At 38.4% G+C, this 18675-nt stretch overlaps 2 protein-coding genes across 3 annotated transcripts; both read left to right on the forward strand.

The window, feature by feature from the left end:
- Nucleotides 1-696: 696 nt before the first annotated feature.
- On the forward strand, nucleotides 697-4383 carry LOC140316623 (myelin-associated glycoprotein). 2 transcript variants are annotated; one of them, XM_072394528.1, is made up of 8 exons: nucleotides 697-759; nucleotides 2643-2718; nucleotides 2812-3201; nucleotides 3296-3595; nucleotides 3694-3793; nucleotides 3975-4010; nucleotides 4108-4140; nucleotides 4230-4383. In XM_072394528.1, the coding sequence occupies exons 2-8, from the start codon at nucleotides 2673-2675 to the stop codon at nucleotides 4297-4299; spliced, it is 975 nt and encodes a 324-aa protein (XP_072250629.1). In that variant the 5' UTR covers nucleotides 697-759; nucleotides 2643-2672; the 3' UTR covers nucleotides 4300-4383. The 2 variants fall into 2 exon arrangements, with proteins under 2 accessions (XP_072250629.1, XP_072250628.1); XM_072394527.1 differs by lacking the exon at nucleotides 697-759 and having other exon boundaries at nucleotides 2502-2718.
- Nucleotides 4384-11430: 7047 nt separating this feature from the next.
- LOC140316597 (uncharacterized) lies at nucleotides 11431-18045 on the forward strand. The gene is made up of 16 exons (XM_072394496.1): nucleotides 11431-11541; nucleotides 11649-12032; nucleotides 12115-12402; nucleotides 12482-12781; nucleotides 13745-14125; nucleotides 14235-14522; nucleotides 14610-14903; nucleotides 15919-15969; nucleotides 16063-16401; nucleotides 16496-16792; nucleotides 16889-17003; nucleotides 17154-17394; nucleotides 17488-17535; nucleotides 17620-17765; nucleotides 17870-17893; nucleotides 18011-18045. The coding sequence occupies exons 1-12, from the start codon at nucleotides 11499-11501 to the stop codon at nucleotides 17251-17253; spliced, it is 2880 nt and encodes a 959-aa protein (XP_072250597.1). The 5' UTR covers nucleotides 11431-11498; the 3' UTR covers nucleotides 17254-17394; nucleotides 17488-17535; nucleotides 17620-17765; nucleotides 17870-17893; nucleotides 18011-18045.
- Nucleotides 18046-18675: the final 630 nt, after the last annotated feature.

Consider the following 18675-nt stretch of genomic DNA (forward strand, 5'->3'; position numbering starts at 1 on the left):
CACGAGTAGCAACTATATGAGACTGGAATTTATTAGCTATTAATTAATAATTGATTATTAATTTAACATACCAGAATCGTAAGATTCTGTCTTTTTCCTTCGATTGAAGGTGGTGCCCTAAAACGAGGTGAAATAAGGCTTATTCAGATAGTGAGAACTTTCGGATAAATCCTTATATCTTATCACATCACGCTACGTGTGTCCGCTATAAATATATATTGTTGGTGCCTTGTGTGTTGGCGATATATAATTTGGCTACAACACATATGAGCAGGGTATTTTTCATCCTAGTAGCTTCTACTCCAAACAAGTGGAGGCCTTGATTTAGCTTTGTGCAGTTTTGCAGAGAAGATGTGTTTTTTTTTTTTTGTTTTTTTTTTTGTCAAATTTGTGAAAAACGAAACGTCTTTCTGCGAAAATTTGTGCCATGAGCTCTTAGAAACAAGAGATTAGGATCACGAAAGTGCAAAAGTGTGATGAGTCTTCACACTTTGAACGACACTGTCTAATTCTGTCAGCAGTCTTCCTGTATAGCCCTCAGATGCCACTGATTTGAAAATTTACATGCAAGTATGTGCAGGGTTGACTAAAGAGACCACTCCTTGCTTCCCGCATGATTAAGTTCCCAGCTACTGCCTCAACATCAGCTTTCACATTTTCAGAGAAAGAGAACAGTCACACATCTGTCACACCATCACTCTCAAGGAGGTTTTCTTGGTAAACACAGCAGCTCACTCAGCAAGACAGCAGCCTCATTAGGTAAGATTCCTGAAATGCTGCCCTATACTTAAGTATGGTTCAACATAGCATTTGCAAGAGATTAGGATTCAGTATATTTTCAGTAAATAATTGCATTTTTAAAGTTTCCAATGTACTGTTGTGTTCAGAAAAAGAAATGCAGCTTAGCATTTACAGATGTTTGGTTTTGTCTTTATCACTGTTTTTTGGGTTATTTATTCAAAATGACTGAAACTCAAAATGGCTCAAAGAATACAAAGAAAAGGAAGTGCAGATACTTCTTAAAAAGTTGTTTTACAGATCTCAGTACTCATTTTGATACTTAATCAAAATGATAAATGATTAAAAAATGTAAGTGGCATTTGATATTAGGCATAAAACAAACAGGTCGGCTAGAAAACTGTGAAAATACAGAGCCTCAACTACATACTGTATGACAACAGCAACAAAAGTGGCACATGTGATATCTGTTTATGGCAAATAGCACAAAACTACATTTTAAGAGAACCTGTGAACTCCACAGCTCTCTTGGTGTTGACATAATTTGTGTCCAAAGCCTCATTTCGATCAAGCGTATTCAAAACTTTTATGTCCAGGGAATTTTTTGCTTCTTCTGGACTGGATTTACAGAATTTCTGCTAAAGTCTAAAAGATCTGCAAAGGCAATTAGACGGTTTAACTGTGACTATGCAAGTCAACTGCAATCACAATGTGGTAGTGGTGCATCTCTTTAAAGATTTGCGCTGGCAGGTGGGCAATTTACCCGTACTTTTGAACTTTAAACAGTTAACTTTGTCTTATTCACCGAGCTGTTGTCTCGTGATTGCCGCTCTCCTGACTCCTTTGTAAGCTCACCCAACCACCATGGCTTGAAGCATGTTCCGTTGGGTCAGGAACACGCAGGGCAAGGGCCCGAGGTCCAAGATTAGGAAATGCTGAGCTGATGGAATATTTGCCATTTTTTACCATAACATTTCTTAGAAACAGTTATGCTAATAGACTCGGCGAATCTGGAAGTGAATCTTTAGATGCAATTTCCTTCCCATTTTAGAAAAAACAAAAATTCTGATCTTCGATTTGGCTGCAAAGACGAGTTTTCCTGTTTTATGGTCATCTGTACTGTTTATACTATTACAGAGGATAACACTGGATTTTTATGTTCTATATTGAATTTTATTTTATAATAATTTTGGAAAAAAAGTGCAAGAGATATAGAGTGCATTCAGATATAGAATAAGCTATGGAAGACTATATAGTAAGACTGATTAGTAAAAGTATCCACATGTAGTCTTGATTTACTAAAACTACATTTTTAAAAGAGGAAACGAGCAAACCCATACTTTTGAAAGGGAAGTTTGTGGGAGTACAATAATTGAGGGCGAATGACAGATGAAGCATCTCGGTGGTGTGGTAGTTAGCACCGCTGCCTCACAGCAAGAGGGTTTCTGGTCCAAATCCCAGGGCCTTCCTGTGTGGAGTTTGCATGTTCATGCGTGGGTTCTCCCCGAGAGCTCTGGCTTCTTCTCACCATCCAAAAACGTGCATGTCAGGTTAATTGGTGCCCATATTACAGGCGTTACACTACAAGATGGACCATAGGGTACTTATTTTTTAATGTAGTCTAATCCATTTGTTTTTTATCATACATAGGATCAACTTATACTATTTTAAAGTATGATGAATTTCAATGTGTGAAGTCAGTGACATTTACCTTTAGAACATGTAAATAATAGCTCTTTTTTTTGCCCTGATGTACACCAAACTTTACTGAGTATAAACAAATGTAGCCAAAGGTAAACAAAAGTGCTTTCGGAAGATAAGTCACTTCTTGCAACTTTGTTGTTCGACTGTAATGGTCGTCACTTTATTTTTTCGTGTCCTTTAACCTGATGTAAACATTGCAGAGTATATTGGACCAACTACACATAAGAAGAATGGACAAACAGAAAAATAGGATGATATTGTGTCTGCTTATGGCAGGTAAATGATTATTATTATCATTATTATTTGTCTGTTTGCACATACTCTTCATTACTAACTTACTTCTTTGTCGCTCCTCTTCTGTCCCCTCAGCTATTTCCCGCACTGTGGAGAGTGGAGAGTGGGTTGCCTCTGTTATATCAAACCTTGATGCCTTGGTTTCTTCCTGTGTTGTGGTACCCTGTACATTCACCCATCCTGAAGGCCAAACATTTTCAAAATCCCAAATCAGAGCCATCTGGCATCGCTTTGAAAAATGGAATGAAATGATCTACAATGTTGATAACACACAGGTCTTGGACAGCTTTAGGGAGCGAACAAAGCTGGTTGGAAATTTGGATAAGAACAACTGCTCCTTAGAAATAACTGGAGTTAGAGATCATGACACTGGTCCTTTCTGTTTCCGGATTGAATTGGTGAAGGAAGCTGAAACCACAGACAAGTTCTCATTTGTCAAAAGCTGCGTTGAATTTAAAATGCAGTGTATGTCGCTAACTTCCATGTCTTCATAAATCAGTAGTAAGTTTTCTGTTTTTGCAATTTGCCTCTTATTTGATCACTGCTTCTTTATTTACAGATATTCCACCAATCCCTGAGATTATTTCATCAAGGAAACCGATTCAAGGAAAACCTTTCACCGTCACCTGTTCAGTCTTCCACAACTGCCCCTCGTTTGTGCCTCAACTCAAATGGAATCGGAAAATCAGTCCAGAAGGCATCATTGAGACTCACATAAACATAGGTTCTGGTAGATGGAGGATGGAGTCCATCCTGACGTTCATTCCTCAAGAGCAGGATGACCACACTGAGCTCAACTGCACAGCAGTGTTTCATGGAGGGATGACCTCCTCACACGTCTTACCAATTCACATAATACGTGAGATCTTTCTGCTTTATTCTTGAAGTTTGAGGAAGTCCCTGTATATGTACATTCAAATCTGAATGTAAATATGTCCCGATTCAAACTCGTTGCAGGTACAAAAAGCTATAATTACATAATCATTCCCGTCGCAGTGGCAGCTGGCACTACTGTGCTCTTTGGACTTCTCTGCATTGTCGTGGTGAAAAAGTACAAGTGAGTATTAATATACCAAAGCAATTTTAATTTCATAGAAAGAATCAGATCATTACCAACCCCATCAAGAAAAAAAATACATACTCTTGCTCATGTACAGAATCTCAACATAAATAAATTGTCAACAGTAAAAATGATGTACTCCTTCGTGAAAGCATTGATTTTCTTTTTTTGGCTGAAGGAATCGCATTGCAGAGCTCCAGCGTCGGGATGGCAGGTGAGAATGTAGTAAAGCAGATTAAGTTCACTTTGCATAATATCAGGGGATTTCATTTAATTGAATTAACATAATCCCTCATTTCTGACCCATTCAGCATGTGGAACCGGCTATCCAGGATGTCTCGGAGGTAAGGTTGCTTTCTCATCTTTGCTGGGAAAAATAATGTTGTCTTAGTAGCATTAAACTCCTTTCTAAACGGTTCTGTAAAAATTTCAGGTTTCGTTCTGATAACCCAGGACCACCTGCTCAAAGGCAGGTGACATTTCAAAAATCTTCACTTCTCTGAATGCTGACAGCAATTTCAGTGACTAACTCTATACCTCCCCTCTTTTAGCCTTGAATAGGCCAACAAGTTCTGCTTATACTGTAATTTGCGCAAGTGGAATGCGTTTTTTAAACTGAAGATAAACTCTCTTATGTTCTTATGTTCCTTAAAACCTTTATAAAGTTTCTGTTCTTCTTTTTTGTGCAGACGATCTATTTGGAGTAGATTTTCTAAGTAAGACAACTTTTTCTGAGAAGTTTGACATATCCTTGCAGTGTTTTTCATAAATGTATATACTAAGTATATATATGATATGTATATTGTATTTTTTCTTTAACAGGAGGCCTAGAAGGGACATGCCAGACTTTGATGAGAGGTAAGTTTTTTTTAAATATAAGATCTTCAAATAGATCACAGTTGTTTTGCAAAGTGTTATTACATTCATTGTGACTAACAGACCCAGCAACGTGAATTTACAATCCTGCGGTGGACAAAAAGTCTCCAAACCTCGTCTCCCATCCCCCAAAAGGTGCATGTTTTATTTTGACTGAACCAAGCCATTTTATATACAGAATCAGTTGTGGTGCATCAATATGTTAAATCACTGTTTTTTCCTCCTCCTGCTGTTGTTGTTGCTGTTAATGGACCTTAGCCAGCCAAAGTCCAACAACTTCAAAGAGGTATGAGTGTATGATTTTTTTTTGCCTGTGATTTGCTCCACGGAATAAGTTTTAGTACACTGGTCCTATAAACATTTGTGATAATACCCTTTAATTCTTGCAGAATTATGATGGTGACGACTACATGAACAGTGCAGATCTCAATGTCTACGGAAACCTTTGAACAACTGTTGAATCAGAGAGTTCATGACATAAGCAATTAACCAATATGCTGCATTTATGCTCAAAATCAGTCGCTTTTTGCAAACATGCTGACAAAATCACAACATCACAACAATACCCATGCTGTAAAATTATTATTTGTGGTAATCCTTGGCTAAGTATATCGCAGCAAAAGTCTCATATGAAAGTACATTTAATCCCATGATTGATACTGTGTGTGCTATGTTTGGATCTATAATTCTGGCAATCATTATTTGTTTATAAAAGCAAATGCTTATTTCAATTAAATAAAGATATGAAACAGTTTTGTTGAGCAGATGTTTTTTTTATGGCAAGCTGAGGGAATTTTTAGCTGCTAAAGTAAATATGACTTGATGTCCTATTGTTTTGCTAAGCACTTTTTTCCTAAGATCTAAGCTGCCAAAGTTTGGCAGTGACTGCATTGACTGACTAAGGACGATCCTGCAAAAAGTAGCTCACGAATACTTCAACAAATGATAATGATATGAGTATAATGAAGAGACTGGAGGGCAGATTTTGTTACTTATGAACATGCCAGTCAGGCTGCTAAGTTATGTTAACTACTTCCAACTTTTGTGCCAATCATGATAGCTTTTACGTTTTCAATGTTTTTCCCACTAAAATGTTTAGTTTTTTTTAAGAATTATTAGTTATTCCCAGCATATTGGGAGGAAAATGTACCTTTCATGTAGAAAAAGTGAAAGAGAATTTTGTTAAAATGTAGAAGTTCCCATCGTGTTTTACTCATGAAGGATGGTTTTAAACAGATAATATTGTGTTCTCAACCTGCATCTAAATTTATTATCTGAATTAATCTATAAGTGGCGCATTAGAATGAAAATGGAACCAAATGGTTAGGCATGGTCCAATGTGGGAAAGATCAGATAAACACTTTGAGAACAAACGGGATCTGTCTAAAATAAATCCTTTAAAATCCAAGGCCTAAGTAAAAATCTTCCAATAGCCAAGGACGCGACACCCCCTGAAACTTTGAAGAATAATCCACTGAAACCTTTATTTCTGGGCCTCTAAATTAACTTAAAACTTACAGTAGTAAAGTTAAAGTGAAAACGTTAAATCTAAGACTTTTACGATGAATTACTGCTTTTGCCCCATCTACCCTACTTTCTTGGTCTAGTCCAGTGTTTCTCAATACCGGTCCTCATGACCCACTGCCCTGCATGTTTTTGATGGTGTGGTGGAGGAGATTTATAAAGATAAGCTGGGAGTCAAAATGAGGTTGATTTAATTCATATGGGAGAAGTGAACGTATATTCTGATCTTTTCTTTTATTCTTGTAACCTGAGTGAAATGTTGGACCCAATTTACTCAAGACATACCTGTTCTGAACATTTACATTTAATCTGTATTTCGCTGACCGGCAAATTAGGAGAAAGGGAACATTCAAAGCCTGTCTGTTTCTTACTTCTCATTGGGTCAAGATATGACAATACAAAACTTTAGCAAAGTAAAACTCTAGAAAAATATATCTACCAAACAAAACCTGGACTTTGATCAGCCCAGTTACCTCCAATGAAATCTTACAATGCACATCTATCCTTTTGTACAGCCACAAAAGAGAATAAAGATACCTGTTTTTCAAACTTTTTTGAAAGGTGACCTTTGACCCAATAAAAGGGTGGCAGGAGGGGAAGTGTGTATTAGGTCAAGAGTTCATGAGAAGTATGTCTGATGAAGGATGTGGATGATGAATGGTGGACTGCTTCAAGATAGGAAGGATGAATTAGGGGTGAGAGGAAGCTCTCATGTGTAAATGAAACTGACCCAGCATACAGTGAGGGAGTTAGCACTTCCTCACACTGTGAAATGTTCATGTCAGAAACCGGCAGGACACAGGACGCAGATGCAGGGTTATCACAACAAGTCAGTTGTCCCTCACTCCACTCCAGGAAGAAAACTATAAAAGAAAGAGCTATAAAAGATAACAAAATAACTAAACGCTCTCTTCTAAAGAGGCGGTACAAAATCAGAGACACTCTCCTGGAAAACGGAGGCACTAAGAACAATAACAAGATCAAAATCACTCCACTAACGGCACTATGAAAACTGTACAAGAAACAACAATCTCTCCTTCTAACGGAGGCACTATGAAACTTACAAGAAAACAAAACGCAACTGCTCCTTTAACGGACGTGCTATGAAACTTTAACAAACAAAAGATCATATAAATGCACATGAGGGGAAATGGGGAACAGGTGGAAACACTCAGGGAATCAGGGAAGACAATCAGACAGGTGACACATGAGGAATGGCAAGTGACCTGAAGCGAGAGGGAATGTTAATCTTTCAAAATAAAACAAGAAATGACAAGACAAGATACAAAACAAAAGACCTCACCGGGTCAAGACAGTTCAGGTTTTTGCTTTGATGGCTCATGATGATCTCGAACTGATCAGCAGTAAGAGAACTTTCAAGCTTTGCGAAAATCAATAAATGGTTAGCTTCACTGTCATTTGCATAGATTCACTAAGGGGAAGTACATGTTTTTTTTTCATTTCATCTTTTTAAGAATAAACAACACGTCTTTATTTATGTGCTTGGAAAAAAGTGCATAGTTTCTGTTCCTCTTTTTTTTGTTTTTCTCAAGAAGCTAGTCGACTTGGCGTACGTTTTAGAGAAGAAACATGTATGGTGTTATACCAGGCTTTGGTGTAAGGTTTCATGAGTTTTTCCATTTCTTTCCCAGTTTAATACACTTCGGTTTTTGATATTTTTGCTTAGATTACACTTTATATTTTTCCTCTAAAACGGGAAAAATAGATTGGGGATATGTTAGCTTTTGGTCATAGAAACATGTGCTTTATTGAAGAAAGTTACATATGTTGTTGGTGGCTTTTCTAAATAGTGCAGTTATTTGGATTTTAATTCAAATTCACAATAATGTGAAAAGAAAGTGTTGGGCACAAGTTCTCCCATCCCACAAATGATGTTTAGTTCAGTTCCAGTTTCCCTGAATCTGAGAAGATGATAAAATATCCAAAATATGTGGTACGACAATGGTATTGTGCTGTTGATGTTATTTACACTTTATATGTCTGTTCTTTCAAGCGAGAAACCAACTCAAGCATGAACTACATTTGTTTTTTTTGAGCACTTGGCAGGTGTTTATATGATCTCTTAATCTAGAAAGATTTAGTCAACATGAGGGAGTCGCAAGTGGGTGAGATCTGTTTTGTAACTAGACAGGCGTGAAGCTCAAAATGATGGCTAAATTTGAAATATGGGTGAAGTAAATCATGATAAATGATAAATCATGGTTGATATGGCTACATGAGCACACTTACACAGACACACACCTGTGGGTAAACTTAGAGGAATAAAACATTTGTAAATACATTATCTGAAACAACATCGACTGAACTTTAATAATACAATTACACCACAATTTGAAGGTGCTGAGTTAGTGCTGATTCATCTGTGATAACTAAGATTTGTCATTTTCCCTTATGACAATGGAAGGTCAGATTTAGTTTGTTATGGTTGTAGTCAGTTTTAATCAGCACTCAGTCTTATACTATATGCTATGTCAACCAGCTACTGGCTTTGGCTCAATTTATGATTTAAATAGCTGAGATAGTACTGCATCCACCTTCCATCTTATACATGGCAGGGACACAAAAAAAGCATCCAACTATCTTCGAAAGGAACCCCCATATGCCATAGCAATAGAATAAAGTCACAGGAGCTTATCCCAGCTGCCATAGGGCAAAAGGCTGGGGTACACCCTGCCAGTCCACACAGAGACAAAAGAGACAAACAACCATGCACACTCACTTCTAGGGACAATTAAGTCAACATGATTCTAGGTAAACACAAGAAAACTTGTGCTAAAGAAAAAATGGACCAGACTCTGTGAAAAATTCCCTACAATCCCTATATAGCAGTGAGCAGTGCTGACCAACATGTCATTGGGGTCATCAGGTGGGAACCTCCTTTCATCAGAGTTTCGTCTAATTGGGCCCACAACACCTCCAGGAGGCTAGACGGTGATCACTGGCGTCCCAGAGTCCCTCCCCTAATGCCAGCCACCACTGCTCCTCACACCACAACAACCATCTTTTTGTGCACAACCACAAACTACCCCAGCCTCTCACCAACTGCACACCAGTCATAGTGGAAATGAAAGTATAGAGGGTGCCAGGGGTGGAGGCAGGACAAGACACACTAGCAGATTCAGCAGACAAACTCACCTAAACAGTCCTACAATCACTAAAAATGCCAGCAAAAACAAGGCCATACAGGCCAACTCACCTAAAATGGCCACCACGCTTCAAAAGGCTCACATGGACCATACCCTCTACTTTAATATATCCTGGATTTCTTCCTTGCTTCTCCCAAGAGTCTGTTTACCCTAAGTGCTCCCCCTGCTGAGCCCCCAGCTACCATTGCTTCTTCTAATCCTGTGCTTGCAAGAAAGGACTAACTTGTGTTTTTTTACACTGAAGTCGTATTAATAGATTAATAAGTTATTGAATTATTAATAACTTTGAATATCTCCCACAGGGGATGAATAAAGTATTTTCTATTTCATTCTATTAAATCAAATCAAATTTTATTTATATGGCACCTTTCATACTTAAAAAGCAACACAAAGTGCCTCACAGAGGCTAAAAACAACAATGATAAAACATATCAACCCTCCCATCCCCATAAATACCCAGAGAGACACATAGACATATAGACACACGCACACACACACGCACACACACGCACACAAGCTCAGACCCACTGCACCTATTAGACAGAGATATGGCCGGGCACCGAGACCTAAGGCAAGGAAAAAGCCACCCTTGGGGGCCACCAAGGTGCAGAGCCCTCCAGCCACCTGGGCCAGAGCAGTCCACAGGACAGCACCCCCGTCAGTGGACCAAAAGCAGCTCCCAGCGTGGTAGGCCCCCATGATTTAACATCATCCTTCAAAGCAAGCAGGATCTTTGCTCTCCTTGTAAGTGAGAAATCATATCCCCCTCCCACTTTTTTAGGGCAGGCTTGAAAAAAAGGGTTTCTTTTAAAAGTGTCAAAGTGGTAACTCTTCTTAATTTCAACGCTGGAGGTAAGTCATTGCAATTTTACAGAGAAGTGTGGGAAGTGTAATTTTCTTGCATTTCAGAAATTTAAATTCTGATTTAAAACGAATTGCTCATTAATGATTGAAGAATAAGTAAATGACAATAGATGAATGTTGATGATGATTTCAGAGGTGCGACATGCTTTGGGTGCTGATCGTGTTACAGACTTTTGTAATGTATTGTATAGGAGACAATAGAAATGTACAGTTTATTTGTATATTTATTCAATCAGTGAAAACATCTAAATTACTTTTAATTCAGTTTTTCTCTCAGTTGATTATTCGTAAGGTACATTAATATGCTATAAATGAGGTATCACAATAAGATCAGTGTGGTACTCGGAATGTTTTCTTCAAAGGGAAATTCTACTTTGTTTTGCATGTTTGAGGATTAAAGAGCTTTAGAAACAAGCTGAATTGTTTCAGTCTATTGATATATTTTGTCATTTGTTAAAGAAACAACTTCCTGCTTTTAGCTGCCTGATTTCTATTTATGACATGTCTGCTGATAAAACAAAGTTGAAATAATTTCCAGTAAATTACAAATTGTATTTCTGGCACATTTGGTGCTGTTTATTTTCTTGGTGTGTTTTAAATGTTGCTTCATCATTTAATTGAAATACCTAGAGAAATGTAACATCACATGTTTTCAGTTGAATCTAGGGTGCATGATGTATGTTTTTACCAATTTATTTCTTACAATTGGAACATCTGAAACATACAGTGTTTATTAAAATCCTGTTTTGGTTGAATAACCTGTACTTTTTCAGAAAATAAGGTTTGGGTGTGTTGGGTGTGACGGTTTCTCTACGCAAAACACCACTGCTGGAATTGTTCAAGCTTGAAAGCCAAGATAGGAGGTCTTTGCCCTGCAGCTTTGAGCTAAATTTTTCCATCTTTACACTGAACCATATAATGTCCATCCATCCGTTTTCTATACCCACTTAATCCAATTTAGGGTTGGGGGGAGGCTGCAGTCTATCCCAGCTGCTGGTCATCAGTCGATCACAGGGCCACTCAGAGCCAAACAAGATAAACAACAATCCACACTCACACTCACTCCTGGGGACAATTTAGAGTCAAGAGAAATTAGAGAAAGGCTCCAGACAGGAATCGAACCTGTTGATGTGAGCCGACGGTGCTAACCACCACACCACCATGCAACCCTCATATAAATGTTGATTCTTGTTTGACAGCTTCAATGCATGATGCAAATGCAAATTTTACTTGTTTAGTTTTTTTAGAAATGACATTCTCTTCAGCCTAAGATGTCTGGATTCAGCCATTTTTTCCTGCGCTTCTGGGTTCTTGGTAATCATTTTTAATTCTAAGTATTCATCAAACATATAAAAACTGACCTTGCTGAAATATTTTTTTATTCTAGTAATTTTTTTTGCCTTATTGTTTCCTTCTTGCAGGATGGGTTTTCTGCAGGTCCAGGACTTGGAATGTTAATTTGCCAAACAATATCAAAGGACTGGTGGGTTCCTGCCTGGTCATCCCTTGTAGTTTTAATTACTTTATGTATCCACCTAAGAGACCAGATCGTGTTGTTTGGTACCAGTATGTGAGCCGAGGATATCCCTTAGTTTATGACAAGTGGTACCCCAGTGATGTCATCTCCATGTTCAAAGGAAAAACACGTTTATTAAGTTCTCCATATGACAAAACCTGCACTCTCGAGATAAATCCAGTGTCGTGGTCTCACCACGGACAGAAGCTTTATCCTTGGGTGGATCCAGAGAATGTTGGAAAAAGCACCTATGCTTTTTATGACACAACCGTAACAATTGAGGTTGTAGGTATGGTACCAGTTTGAACTTGAAATTATAGCTGATTATTAAGTGTATGCATGTGTATTTAATTATTATTTCCTTTGCAAAGACAGGGCAAATGATCCAGAAATTGTTATTACTGGTGACATGAAGGTTGGAAAAAGCATAACTGTGCAATGCTCCGTCGATCACACCTGTTCCACAAATCCCCCGATTCTCAGTCTCAACATCCCGCTGAAAAACCACCATCAACGTCAAACTGATCGAGCAGATGGCACATCTACAACTACCTTGACAACAACTTTTGTCATAGAGCGAGACCATCAAACTGTGAAGTGCACTGCCAGACACCCTGGTGGCATTACAACAAGTGCTTTCAAAACCTTTGATGCCAAATGTATGTAATGGCCATGCATTACTAAACTCATTTTTCCTTTATGCTTATTCTTACCGTTTATTTACTTTTTCTGTCTCAGGCTTCTATTTGCAGTTTACTGTCAGCCCTACATCAAATGAATTCCTTGAGGGAATTGCAAGCAAAGTAACCTGCACTGCCTTATACACGTGCCCTAAAGATATACCGACTCTCACGTGGAACTATGCTGGCATGCCAGCCTCCACTCATACCATACAGGTAGAAGAGAATACTTTGTGGAAGACCGTTTCTACACTGATATTCACATCAACAGCTAACGACCATGGACGATCTCTGATATGCGACGCACGATTCACTGGAGGACAGACACAGCAAGCAAGGATCACCCTCCAAGTTAAAAGTGAGCGCAAATAGGTTTCTTCATGTAAAAACCTTACCAGCCATCTAAGACTGTCTTCCCTTTGCATCACCAACAATTTTTGTAGAGAAATGCATTTTTGTAGAATGTAGTTACTAATCCACGCCTTTTTTTTTATTTGATTTTTTTTACATTTTTTTACAATATCACATGATCATAGATTTGTTTCACATTGCTGCTCAATTCAAATAATTTTTGCATTAACTTTTAAAGAGGGAAATAATATATTAAAAATATATATATAAAGTTCTTGTACCGCATTCTGCATTCAAACTTGTACCTGAACCAAATGTTTTTATTAAGCTAGCTCTTTAGAGCAGCTATGATCTATGATGGATCATGTGGGTTTATAAATTGACAAGACAGGAAGAAGTCCATGCATTTATGATCTTGGACAATCATTTTTTTTCTTGTTTAGATGGACACAAAAAAAAGCTAAAGACTCATCATCATGGGTTAGGAACATGTCCTAAACAGTACATCAAAGAGACCTAAGTCTGTTTAAGTTACTCCCTTACTTTCTAACTTGTTTTCATTGTTTCTAGGTTTTTTTAAATGTTGTGTTTTGTTAGGTTTAGGCATCTAGGCATGGTTAGGTGCCTACATTTAACATAATTTGGAAAACATCAAGGCTTGTTTTAAAGTAGACATTTTGTACCTTACTGGGATGACTCTCTCCCCACCCACAAACTTCACAAACATCATGATGTTTGCAGACAATGGAATTTATCAGTTTGTAGCCATCTGCAATATTTTTTTTGTTTTGTGTCTCTATCCCTATTTACCATGAAGCAGGGCTCAGATGGAACCCTGCCTAATGTTTAGTGCCATGTTATCTTCACCAACAGAAAAAGTACTTGTCATTTGTTTTCATTTCAGATAGTTACTCCACAGAAACCTTAATTAAAAACCTGGAACTTTGCTTCATCTGCTTAATTTTTGCAGGAAATATGCTCTCTCTGGGTTGGTCCTTCTCGACTCCCAGAAGAATAACAGGACTGAGAGGGTCATGTCTTCTCATTCCTTGCAAGTTCTCCTACAGTAACTCCCAGCCTCAGGGACTCCAAGTAATATGGTACTTGTTCCAGAGCGGAGGTTACCCAGCCGTCTTCAACCAAAGAGGAAGAAATGTTATCAGTAAGTATAGTGGGATAACCACAGTGATTGGCTCTGCGGAGGACAGGAATTGTAGCCTTAAGATAGAGAAGCTGGAGATGTCACACGACCAAGACCGCATCTACCCATGGATCGACAAAAACCCCATTACTTCCTACCACGACCAGGGCCACTCATTTTATGATAAGACCACTCAGATCCATGTTTCAGGTAAATGTTAATCTCCTCTTATGCAGTCAACTTTCTGCTTGTAATCTATAAAGTTTAGATTCACTTCTGCTCTCTCTTTGTTTTCACTTTTTTCACTTTGATTTCATAGACCGTGCACAGGAACCACAGCTGAGCATCATTGGTATCCCAAGGGTGGGAGAACAGAGCAGAGTGTCTTGCAGTGTTCAACACACATGTCTCTCTGATCCTCCGGTCCTAACTCTACATGGTATATCTGGAACAGACCACCTCATGGACTCTCTGATATCAGATGGGATTTGGAAAAGAACAGTAGCGCGAACGTGGATTGCAGAAGAAGAAAACGAGAGTGTGAAGTGTACTGTCAGATACCCCGGTGACCAGAGAGCCACAAGTGATCTCAAACTGAATGTTGAATGTGAGTACATTAGGTGCCGAGTTAGAATAAAGAATAAGAATTCAAATGCTCTTGAACTTTGTCTATATTATCACATTTTCTTCTCAGGTCCCTACGAAGACATCAAAATGGTTGAACCACCAGGCAAAACAACAGAGGGTGTAGCAAAGACCGTCATTTGTTCTGTTTCCTACAAATGCAAGAAAAACACACCCACCATTGTGTGGAACTACAAACACATGCAGAGTTCATTTCAAACCAAAATTATGTTCGACAATACATATAAGACAGAGTCCAATGTAACATTTATTGGCTCTCTGGAGGATAATGGAAAATCTTTGACTTGCACTGCAAAGTTTATCACTGGAAATACCTCAGACTCTGCAATTCTCCACATAAAAAGTGAGTTTTTTACATGTAGCATCTGATAGTTTGACACTTTAAGAGATGTGGGTATTAAGAGTTGTGGGTACATTGAAACCAGCAGCTAATTAGCTTAGGACACAGATAGGAAACGAAGCTCTCTCAAATCTGAAGCTCATTAAGGGCAGGGTTATGGTCTCTCAGATGCAAGATGTTCTCTCTGATCACACTGGAAATCTTTTGCATTTAGTGTTGACCTGAATGGGGGTATCAACTGTGAGCCTAAAGCACTATTGATGCACTTCTGCACTTCTGTTAGTTTCTGTTCTGCCAAAAGCTGTTAACCAACTGAACAGTTTTTATTCAGGAAGCAGAGGTTGTTAAAGAGTAGAATTTGTGGACTTCCGTGTGAAAGTGGCTGCATTCATGCATTGTGAGTAATGTCAGCTGTAGTGTAATAGCATTAATTGTAGAATTATAAAAGACAGTGGTGGCAATCAATCATTAGGCGACTGCAGATGCATAAGCAAGTGTACAGTGCGATTGGAGGGCTTTTGTCTCACAATTTAAAAAAAGGAGAACTAAAAACTAAAGAGAGAAAAAATAGCCTAAATCTTGTTCAATCATAATTGATGTTAAACAGTCTCTCACCTTCACACGGTTGACCAATAATGGTATTAAGTAAGTGTGAATGACAGCTTGCTGACGTCAGTCAAGGTTTTCTAAAGCCAAAAAAAAGATGAGAAAGATTAGAAAAACAGCTTATGGAGGTTATACTTTTTGCTTGTTTTCTAAATTTCACAAAATCAAGAAGCAAAACGGACAATTTAGTTTCTTAGGAATGAACAATACTGTGTATTCATTTTAAGAAAATGTCATTTTTTTAAAGGTTCAGACGACCCCACCACAGGTTGCCCTATATCTTGTTATCAGTCTCTGTATCTAACTCCCACGAGTCGATGTGAACATCCATTGCAATGTTAAATTGCTGTCTAATGAGAACATGACACTTGAAGATACTTATTTGGGTATTGCTTGGTTTAATTTTTTCCAGAATATGAGAAACCAGTGGAAGAAGTTGAGTCAGAGCCACATAAGAATGACAGTGGGTGTTATTTCCAGTTCTCTCAAAATGAACCTTTCCAGGATTTATGACAAGTAGACTGATATAAGCCCCCACCCTCACCTCTCTCTACAGCATTTCATGTTCTGGCTGCAGACGTTCCTTTCAGATTCAGCGCCCTCACCCACTCATGTGTGGTGATCCCATGTAGTTTCCAGGACGAAGAGGATGAACCCATGACCCGTGGCATCTGGTCCAAAAAAAAGGGGGGCATTGTCTTCCATAATGACTGGAGCTATGTAATCGACCATTTTTTGTACCGAACCAGAATACTGGGAGATGTGAAAGAGGGACAATGCTCAATGGAGATTGATGACATCAAACCCTTTGACAATGGGCCTTTCTGTTTTCATGCAGAGAAAGGAAATGATAAATACAAATTTAACAACAGCTGTGTATTTATTGTTATGAAAGGTACAGAATCTATCTTAATGACTTACACTGTCTAAATACGCCATGAAATATTTCTTTTTGTATCTGAACAATGACTATGCTCTGTGCTTTTCAGCCTCCCCAGAAAAACCAGTGATGACCACAGTTCCGGCTGAAGTCGATGCTGGTTCAACTGTAAAGGTTTCGTGTTCTGTCAGTCACACATGTCCATCACATCCTCCAGAGTTTTCATGGAGTGTCCCTTACATCACCAGTGAGGTTTCAGACATTTCATTATCAAGAGGCATCTGGCAGAGGACGTCCACCGTCACATTCACGGTTGCTGGAGGAGACGGACCCAAAAGCCTGACCTGTACTGTCGTCTTCTGGCGTAAAAAGCATCAAGCCACCACGGTTTCATTCACTGTGAAGGGTTAGAGCACAATATTCATCTGCCTCCTTTACATGTCACGCAAGGATTTGAGTGATATTTCTCACTACCTTCTGCGCTAACCTTCTGCATCACCAGGAACAATGATGTACCAGTGGAGAAGCTCTGCTCCAGTGGTCGTTCCGGTCACACTTTTAGCGCTCATTTTAATCGTCTTAGCCGCTGTGTTTGGGGTATTCATCTACAGGAAGAGGTAAATTAAATAGACAGCAGTCCATAATGTGTCATTACATTTGTAATACCAATTCAATTGACACAGATGGCTGTTTTAATGAGGCTATTTGTAATTTGTGTGTTTGATCCTGTTAAAGGATATATTTCAGTATTTTTTTCTGACGAACAGGAAAACCCCTGATGATCAGCCGGGACCACCACTGAGACCAGAGAAAAGGCATGTATTTAAGCATCAAACCTATGCTGAAGAAAGACGACTTGCTCTCTGAATTATTTTCTCATTCAAAAAAGATCATCCTGAGTCAGTATGGCTAAAGAAAGATCATATCTTAGATGATATTCAATGTAATGTAAAGACGTGTGTGTGTTCATACTTTTAATAGGAGATCTCTTTGGGATAGAGTATCCAGGTAAGCTTTTTTTTTTTAATTTCCTCAAGACTGTTTTTTCTTTTGGTAGTCTCTTGTCTGAAAAAAAATTCATATCTTTATTAAAATGTCAAGGAGATACTATCAGGGAGACAGGGAGAAACCTCCTAGGCCTGAAAAACGGTATGTAAGCAGTCTGCTATTTTTTTAAAAATCGACAAATCCATATGACACATTTTTTTGAAAATAACTGTTTCCAACACACAGGAGATCTATTTGGAGCCGGTTCTCTCGGTAAGACCAACCTACGCCAGCGCTTTGAGTTTTAGTTCCTCAGTTTAAATGCATCATGTTTACAACCCTGCTCTTTTCAGTAGAACAGCGAATGATCACGTCGGGTGGCAAAATCAGAGGTAGATGATCTTCATTGCTGTTGAATTTAGTCTTGATTTAACCCCTCCCATTCTTAAAGTCAAAGTTTATTCAATTAAATATTTGGTTGACCATGTGTTTGTAGGTCATTCTGGAGCCGATTTTCAAGGTGTTGTTTTCAAGCTTCCTTTGTACAACTCCAGACATACTAGACATTGATGGAAAATACAAAATGATATGAATTAAATGTTTGTTATTGCCTTGTTTAAAATGTATTTTATTGCAGGCACCAAGACAACGCTGCTGGCCTTAGTGTCAGCTATTTGTAAGTGTTTCTCTATTCAACACGTACTGCACCAGGAGTCGCAGGCAAAAGCTAAAGCTGTGTTATTCCTTCTGCTCCTGCAGAAACAACACCAACGCTGTAATCTGTGAGACTCGTGTCCCCAAACAGCGCTTTCCATCCCCCAAAGAGTGAGCAACACAGCTGTACCTTAGTTCCTTTAAATGACATATGGTTATGTTTCTTTTAGTTGCACACTGATTATTTTCTTTCTTTAATATCCTGTTTGATTCAGGAAATGGAGACGGCCTCCCCCTGTTACACCTGAGGTCAGTAGTGCCGTGTTTAGTGGAATCAAGATATCTGGTTTTATTTTGTCTTTCTAAAAAACTTTCAAAACTGGCCACTTTGCAAAGGATCTTGTTAAATCATCTTCCGAATTGACTGAAAAAAAACATTTGATTTAAGAAAAAGAAAGTTGTGTTTTTATATCTTTCCCATAATTCTGTGACTCCTGGACTGTGTAATGATTTTTAACGTTATTAGACAGCTGCTGTTACGTTTCAGACATTACTTGAATGCAGCTTTGCTTCTGAATTATCTGCACAATATTCAAAGAGACTTGAGACTTGTGTAAACAAATGCCAGCAAAACAGGTACACAATGTG

Source organism: Leuresthes tenuis, unplaced genomic scaffold (genome assembly GCF_036924035.1).
Source record: "Leuresthes tenuis unplaced genomic scaffold, fLeuTen1.0.hap1 SCAF_10, whole genome shotgun sequence".
NCBI classification, from domain to species: domain Eukaryota; kingdom Metazoa; phylum Chordata; class Actinopteri; order Atheriniformes; family Atherinopsidae; genus Leuresthes; species Leuresthes tenuis.